The 8985-nt window shown below is 35.6% G+C and overlaps 1 protein-coding gene across 1 annotated transcript; it reads left to right on the forward strand.

Moving 5' to 3' along the window:
- The first annotated feature begins 2755 nt into the window (after window positions 1–2755).
- LOC127150505 (uncharacterized) lies at window positions 2756–3409 on the forward strand. Its single transcript, XM_051088365.1, has 2 exons — window positions 2756–2876; window positions 2965–3409. Exons 1-2 carry the CDS (start codon window positions 2778–2780, stop codon window positions 3217–3219), a joined length of 354 nt encoding a protein of 117 aa, XP_050944322.1. The 5' UTR covers window positions 2756–2777; the 3' UTR covers window positions 3220–3409.
- The last annotated feature ends 5576 nt before the right edge of the window (window positions 3410–8985 follow it).

The following is an 8985-nucleotide window of genomic DNA, read 5'->3' on the forward strand; positions in this document are numbered from 1 at the left end:
TAGCCATAAGGACACAAGACACAGACTCACATCATAAGTCAGTCTACAGAACCTAGAACTTAAGCTCTGATACCAACTGTAACGACCCAACTTTTCAGACTAAGCTGAGGTCACTACTCAGTATTAAGACTCGACCATAAAACACACAAACTCATAAAGGACCGGTTACGATTCATTAAAAACGGTTTAAAATCACATTCACGAGAGTTCTAAAATACAGTGCTCAAATCATCAAACACAAAATCACAAACCAAATATTCTAACCGTGACTCGATCTGACAATGAAAATAACGAAAAAAAAATACATCAGCGGAAGCATAAAGAAAACTAGACGCGTCCATATGGCCTTCACGTATCCTTCTTGCCCCTCGTCGGTCTGCCCCTCACTGTACCCTTACTTGAAAAGTTAAAGAGGAAAAAAGGTGAGTATAATATACACCCAGTAAGGGACCCACTACTGGGCCTGTTAGGGAATAATAGTTAACTTCCTATTCAGAAGTACCCTACATAAACAGTCTAGTGGTTCCGTAGAATGCACATCAGTCTTCTGATCCCGAAGGATGCACGTATTAGTCTAGTGATCCCGAAGGATACACGTATCAGTCTAGTGATCCCGAAGGATACACGTATCAATCTAGTGATCCCGAAGGATACACCTATCAGTCTAGTGATCCCGAAGGATGCACATATCAGTAAGGTACACTACCCCATAGATGAAGCTAACTGTTACCCCTCAGTCCATACTAAACTGTCTACAACAGTCACATTCCGACAACGTTCATACTAACAATTCCTTCATAGGCTTCGCCAGTTAGATAGTATAGGTTTAAATAACTATATCCTCAGTTGCTATATGCATATCCAATTCACACATAATTGTGACATTCTTTAGATCCAGTCAACTAGTCAAATCATAATCGGACTCTTAGTCCTTCCACGACATAACTCCATAACCAATATCCGAACAATAGACTACCACATACATAGCATTAAGACTTTAAAGTCCACCAACATACAGTTCCAGTCCACAACGTAGCCCACCAACACAACTACAATACACAGAACATCCGGGCATGGGTGTCTATCCGTAAACAACTCATTACACACGATGGCATACAAGTTACAACTAGCGGTCACGCTACCTTTAATCAGACAAGAGCATATAAGTGATATGTATTAGTCAAAATCTAAACTCGAATCGGTTATCGCAACATTAGGAAACTCACTAAATGATTCTTACTGAAGGCTCACCGTGACTTGAAGTGGAAAGAAAATGGCTTAGGTGGCTCGGCTCGGCTCAACTCAATTCTCAGCTCGCGGCTCAGCTCAGCTTGACTCTCGGCTCGCGGCTCGCAGCTCACGGCTCGTGGCTCAGCTCGGCTTGACTCGGCTCGCGGCTCGGCTCAGTCTTCGGCTCGCGGTGCAGCTCGGCTCAGTCCTCGACTCGAGCCGGCTCTCGACGCGAGCACGACTTGGATTCGCAGCTTGAGTTGCGGGTCAGATTGGAAGAGGGTGGCTCGGATCGGGTCAGCTTGAAGCCGGGAAAACCACGAGTGACGGGTCTTCGGGCGCTCGACGGCAAGGGCGTTTCGCGGCTTGGAGAAATTCAACGATCGGCTTTGCTTCAACGCGGCGGACAGCCAACGGAGGGGACACACAACGATGAAAACGAACGGACAGTGACGGGGGTGGTGTTGGCTGGATACGAAGTGGAGATTGGGAGGGCCGACGGTGAAACCGAACAGAAGTGAAGGGACTGGCGGCGAGGCAACGACGATGAGAAGCTTCAACGTACGACGACTGCAGGTCAGTGTTGATCGGAAAAGAACGAGAAGAAAAGACGGGCGTTGCGTCAGCTGAAGAAGGAGAATGAAAAAAAATAAGACGCACGGGAAGAGGAAGAAGGAGGACCGGGGGGGGGCAGCGCGCGGGCGAGTGGAGGGTTTAGGGTTTTTTATTTTTAAAAATATTATATATATATATATATATATATATAAATTAAATAAGAATATTAATAATAATATAAGTAGTAATAATAATAATATAATTTATATTATATTATTATTATATTATTTTATACTATATTATATATATAAAAAAAATTATACCCTTCAATTTCTTGTTCTTCCCTCTTGAAAACCAGCAAAAAAAAAAAAAAAAAAAAAAAAACATTAACACCAAAGTTTTTAAATTCTCGAAAATTTACATAAAAAGATAAAATTTACCTCGAAAATTTTGGGGCGTTACATAATCAATGTAATGAATGTATATGTTTAAGTATAGAAAAATATACCTTCAGAAGAAAGTGAGCTTCACCGAGCTAGTGTAGATAAGAAGGGACAATACTACGATGAAGATGTCCAAGAAGTTGTGAATCGTATAGTAAGACACATTACAACTTTGCATTCTTTAAATTTTAAAGTTTTATGAAATTTGATTATATTTTTGTGCATTTTTAGGATGAGATCTCAAAAACTTGTGCTAATAAAGAACCGTCTCCAAACGTTGTTTTGACACAAGCTTTGGGTACACAATAGAGTAGTGAACGTGTACGTGGAGTTGGTGGATTTGTCACCCCAACTGCTTATTTTCACACAGCAAAACGTTCAAAGAAACGGAGTGAAGAAATTGAGAAGCTTAGTGCAGAGAATGAAAAGCTTCGTTTGCGAGTTCAAGAATTAGAGAATATTCATATTTCAACACAATCTACACCCACGTCTGCACATGGATCTTGCTCCAGACCCAGATTGGAATACGATATTCAATGTAAAAAAAATATGGAAAAGGAGAAAATGAATGGCACGACGAAGGTGGTTAAAGAGGAGGTGAATGTAGATGTGATTACTTTTAATGATCAACATGAGGATGCTATAGAGGTAATTAGTTATGCTTTGGTACAATTTGATGCATCAGTTTCTATAAGTCTTATAAAGTTTATTAATGTTGGATTTATGACTTTCTTAGGTTCGTAATGAAAAAGAAATTGTATGTGACTCCAATATCAAGATGTCACTACCTTTAAAGACAATACTCAGATTTGTTGAAAAGGTAATGGACAAAGATTCAGGGATTCGTTACCAACTACCATTCTCGTTATTTGGTATCGGTAGGAAGACATTTGTTCTTCGAGAAGATATTATTGATTTTTGTAACATGCGAGAAGTCAACACTTTGACATGGCGTAAGTACTCATTCATCCACTCTAATCTTTTTGTATAAATACTCGTTTATTCATTTTTCTATCTTTCTTAGGTATTTGCATTCGTAAGATGAACTTTCAAATTACATCTTCGTTGACCTGTCCCTTATATCTGTTGAACACAATACAAAAGAAGTTAGAGCTCGCAATCTTTGCAATAGATTAATGGCTTCAAAACCAAACGAACTTGTTCTGCTTCCATTCAATCCAGTGTAGGTAATATTATACTAATCAATTCATTAAAATAAGTTATAGGTGATTTGCTTTTTTGAATTGAACCTCTTCTTTGTATTCATCATCTGGGAAAAATTGTAGAATATATGTTATGAATTATGTGAAGGCAATCCTACGGCGGCGGCGGCGGTTGGGGGGGGGGGGGGCTTATGAAATTAAGTTATATGAAAACAATCTACTTGTATTCTTTCTATGTAGTGGTCATTGGGCACTTCTGGCTATTAACACATACGATGAGACAGTCTATTATCTTGATTCATCACTTCGAACAACATCTAGTAGATATTAGATATGTCACTGACACGTAAGTAAGCTTCTTTCATATATGATGTTTTTCGTCTTAAAGTTTACTTCATTATAACGTGTAGTTGTTTCTTGGTAATAGGGCTATTACTATCTTTCGATCTCAGAAGAATATTCAAACAAGTTGTAAACAACCAATATGGAATACTTCAAGGTGTCATCACACATTGGCTTTTATTGTAATGACATTTACGAGGGAGGAGCACGAACTGTGGATACTTCAAATTGTTTTCGTATCAAGCAAAAAAATATTTTGACGTTTATCACATATAAAGTAAAATTGTTTTTGATATTTCTCACATGTCACGAAGAATGTTATATATTCTTTACATTTCATATATTTCAAACGTTAATATTCTTGACCTTTTTTGTGGTCACGAATTAACATTCCGTGCACTTGTTTTCACAATGTTATTCTAAGCCTCAAGAACAATAATACTCTGACTTTGAAAAAACTTTAAAAAACATTGGATTTCTAGTAGCGGTAACTATTCATTCTGTTAACTTTTTAAATTTGTAGTAATTTTGTCTTCGAACCAATTGATTAATTTGCTTTGCAACTTGTAACTAGATCTATTTAGCTGTTATTGTCACAAATACTATTAAAATTTATTGAAATAAATATCCACATGTGTACTGATAACTTTATTGAAAATCAATATTTTTATAAACTGTAAAAACTGTGTTGTTAGATAATGAAAGTTAACACTTAACACTAAATTATCACAATTGTCCACAAAAGAAAAATGTGAACTAAATTGTTATTTATTAATGTTTAAGAGTAAGTCGTTACAAATTTCAAAATAGAGGGGCAACAAGTTTTATTTTTAAAACTTTATGAACTAAATTAAACATATAATTAAAGTGCTATTTATTTAGGTAATTAATAAATATATTATATTTTAGAATTCTATTCTATTATGTTACCAACAAAATTGTGAACAGCAGGGTATAATTTCATGTTAAATTACAATTTTACATATACAAATATTTTATCTTCCGTTGAATATTACATACACATAGTTTAATATATAGTGGATCTCTTTTTGTTGAGTTTGTCCTACACAATAAAGAACATAAATTATATTGACTAAACTTCATGCTAAATAAATACCACGAGGAAGACCTGCAAATTAGACTAAGGATAATGCATATGCATATCCACACAAGCAAACTAAAATTGATCCAAATCGAATCAAATTGTTTGATTTACGTATGTGTTGGTATGTTCAATACGATTCTTAGAAGTAAGAAAAATGCTTATTGGATAAACCGTTAAATCCTTTAGTTAAGATAACTAAGAATATGTTGAAGTAAAGGAATTGATTCAGAACTATCTATCAAGAGAGCTCATATACCCCATGCTTAACTATTGAACTCTTAGATAGATATCAAAGTTAAAGAATTTGCAAAAAAGTCTACAGTCAAAGAATCCAGTTCTAATTCTGTCATGTGTTTCCTCCAACCCATGACTCTATAAATATTAAGCTACAACTTTAGGTGGAAAGCATAACCAGAATTATAAAATTTTTATTAGCTTCAAAATATCAATAAGATATAGTTACAATGAGTAGTACAACCAACTCTGATATTGACACTTTTACATTAGAGTCATTTGGAAGGTTTGCATTTGCAAATATAAAAACGCCACCTGGCCAAATACATACGTATTGGCGTGTGACTGAGCATGAAGTTATTCCTGTGCCTGATGGAAGAAGAGTCAGTCTAGCCTATGATGAGGAAGTAAGAACAGCGACTGAACTTACCAAAGAAACCGTTAAAGCTGAAGTGCTAGATACAACATCTACCAAGACATGGAAACTCTCAAGCCCAATATGAAAAACTCTTGCCTACTAACCATGGCAGCATGGTCTACATCATCTAGTCTTATGAGGGGAACAAAAGTAGAAAATGTGTGAATAAAATCAAGAGTACAATATAAACTCTTGGTCTATAAAGAGTGTGTCAGTTTTGTCCTTAGAGTTATTAAAAGTGAGTCAATGAGGTTTAAAAAATATGTTTAAATTGTTGTGTATTATGCTTGACCCTTGATAAATAAATGTATTGATGATGTGGCATTTCATTTAGAAAACTTTGGACGGATATTGTTACTTTTCAAAAAAAAGTAGAGAAATTGATAGTTTAGAAAAATATTTAGAAATTTATGAAACCAATGACTATACACTCTCTCCTAGATAAGTAAAGTAATAAGATACCATAAGCATATCAATTATATTACAAACTCTAAACATAAATACATTATAAAGCAAAGTATTGACATACCCTTCTCTACCCATCTACCCTCACAATCATGTCTAATATAAGTTGAATTTTGTATCATCAGTCTCATTAGGTGTATCAACATTGGGCATCCTTTTAATGGTTTCATAACCACACTCTTGAAGCATATCTCCTATTTAATCTTCAAAGAAATCTTCTTCAATAGTTCTTTGAGGAGATGTTAAAACCACCGACCATTCAGGATTTGCAGAATCTTGGACATAGAATACTTGTTTTGCTTGAGTGGCTAAAATAAATGAGTCTGATTTATGCCCAATACGTTTGAGATCCACGATGGTAAACCCAAGCTCATCCACTTTGACTCCACTTTTATTGTCAACCCAATCACACTTAAATAAAATAAAAGATAATTGATGGTAATCAATCTCCCATATCTCTCGTATTACACCATAAAACGTCATATCTGACATGACAGGATTTTTGTCCTTAGAACTAGAGACTTGCATCGTAGTAGCAGTTCTACTAACTCCACTATTTTGAACTCCCCTAATATCATCACGCCTTTTTGTGTGATAGTAATAACCATTAATTATGTAACCAGAATAAGTGGCCACATCTGGAGAAGGTCCGTGAGCTATCCATCTTAAAGAAGGCGTGATGGAATTTTTAGATACTTCGAGAGCAAGTGCAACCTACACAATATATTGGATTTAGTTAGATCCAAAACAAACATAAAAGAGTATGATTATAGTGATTACCCGTGTGGACAGCCACCGACTGAATGAGCGATTATGCTCTTCTTGAATCCACTTTTTACTTCGAGCTTTACCAGAGTTAAGCTTACGCAAACTCTCCATATGTTGTCTGTCATAAATGACAAATTATTAAGTAATTACATAACCAACTTATATAGAATGGGAATAGATAGGATTTAGCACGTACTCGACGTATGGTAGAACATCATTTACATTCTGAATGACATAAAGATGAGCTTGATCTAACTGCTCCTTACTCGGTCTGATAAAAGAAGAAGTTGATAATGTTCTATCCACGTTTGAATTCTTTTTTATTACAGATGAGTTAAGTCCAATAGAATTAACTCCAGCAATAAATTCAGAACAGAACTCTATAGCCTCTTCGACAATATAATTTTCTACCATACATCCTTCTGGTCGATTTCTATTTCGCACATAAGTTTTTAGGACTTTCATATATCGTTCAAAAGGATACATCCACCTTAGATGAACAGGTCCACAAAACTCAATTTCTCTTACGAGATGCACTACAAGGTGTACCATTATAGTGAAAAATGATGGTGGAAAATACTTCTCCAATAGACATAAAGTGACAACTACATCTTCTTGCATTCCTTTCAAGTGTGATGTATCAATTGTCTTCTTACATATAGCATTAAAGAAGAAGCATAACCGAATAATTGCAAGTCTTACATGTTTCGATAGAATACCACGAATTGCCACAGGTAGCAATTGTTGCATAAGAACGTGATGATCATGCGACTTAAGTCCATACAGTTTCAAATCTGTGAGTGACACTGAACTTTGAATGTTCGATGAATAGCCTTCTGGTACTTTCAGTTCAGATAGTGTCTTACAAAAACTCAACTTCTCTGCTCGAGATAATGTATAACATGCCGGGGGTAAAAAGATCTTTTTCTCCCCTACTTGAGGGGCTAGCTCTGATCTAATGTTCAATTCAACCAAATCTAATCGACTTTTTACTCCATCTTTCATTTTACCGGGAATATCAAGCAATGTGCCAATGAGATGTGCACAGACATTCTTTTCAATGTGCATCACGTCTAAACAACGTCGCACATCAAGAAACTTCCAATATTCTAATTCAAAAAAAATAGATTTTTTCTTTCAATAAGTTCCTGAAGAACTCATGTCACTGTTCTTTTCGATGATATTTCTCTTACCAAATGAGTGTTTGTACTTACTTGTTTGTACAAAAATTTCTTCCCCACTCAATGGTTCTGGAGCCAATTCTAATTCTTGCGCACCATTGAAAACTTTCTTTTGTTTCCTATATCAATGATGACGTGGTAGAAACTTGCGATGCCCAATATATGCCATCTTCCTTCCTTTTGGCAAATAAATGGATGAAGTTTTCTCCCCACAAATTGGACATGCATGATATCCTTTGACTGTACAACCACACAAGTTGCCATACGCAGGAAAATCATTAATGGTCCATAATAAAATAGCTTTTAGCCTGAAACATTGATCTTGATATGCATCGTAACATTCCACCCCATCATGCCAAAGTATTTTCAAATCATCAACTAACGGATCTAAATAAACATCTATTTCATTTCCCGGTTGTTTGGGACTAGATATTAGTGTGGTCAACATCACAAATTTTCGCTTCATACACAACCATGAAGATAAGTTATATGTCACTAACATAACTGGCCAACAACTATATCTACTGCTAAGATCTCCATGCGGATTTACCCCATCTGTGGAAAGAGCAAGACGTAGATTTCTAGGTTCTGACCCAAACTCTGGCCATAAATTGTCTATTTTTTTCCATGATAATGCATCTTTTGGATGTTGTAATAGATCATTCACTTCTTTTTTTCTGGCATGCCACGTCAATAATTTTGATGTTTCTTTGCTTCGAAACATTCTTTCAAATCTTGGAATTGGGGAGAAATACCACATGACTTTCACTGGAACATTCTTAACCTCCTTTTTTGAATTTTTAGGAATCTTCCATCTTGACATACCACAAGAGGGGCATACATTTGCATCAGACAGTTCTTTCCTAAACAAGCAACAATCATTCCTACATGCATGAATCTTCTCGTACTTCATTCCAAGAGTACACAAAATCTTTTTTGCTTCATAAGTAGAAGTAGGGCATTCGTTGGGAGTAGGTAAGATGTCACAAATTAATTGTAACAACTCAGTGAAACTCTTATCACTCCATTCAAATTTAGCTTTCAAATTATATAACTTTATCAACGTAGATATTTTGGTAAA

The sequence above is a fragment of the Cucumis melo genome, chromosome 8 (assembly GCF_025177605.1).
Source record: "Cucumis melo cultivar AY chromosome 8, USDA_Cmelo_AY_1.0, whole genome shotgun sequence".
NCBI lineage: Eukaryota > Viridiplantae > Streptophyta > Magnoliopsida > Cucurbitales > Cucurbitaceae > Cucumis > Cucumis melo.

Bases quoted from the DNA above. Each gene is read 5' to 3' on its own strand.
- LOC127150505 (XM_051088365.1), top strand. From the start codon at position 2,778: ATGGAAAAGGAGAAAATGAATGGCACGACGAAGGTGGTTAAAGAGGAG. The intron at 2,877-2,964 runs GTAATTAGTTAT...TGACTTTCTTAG, and splicing joins AACATGAGGATGCTATAGAG to GTTCGTAATGAAAAAGAAAT.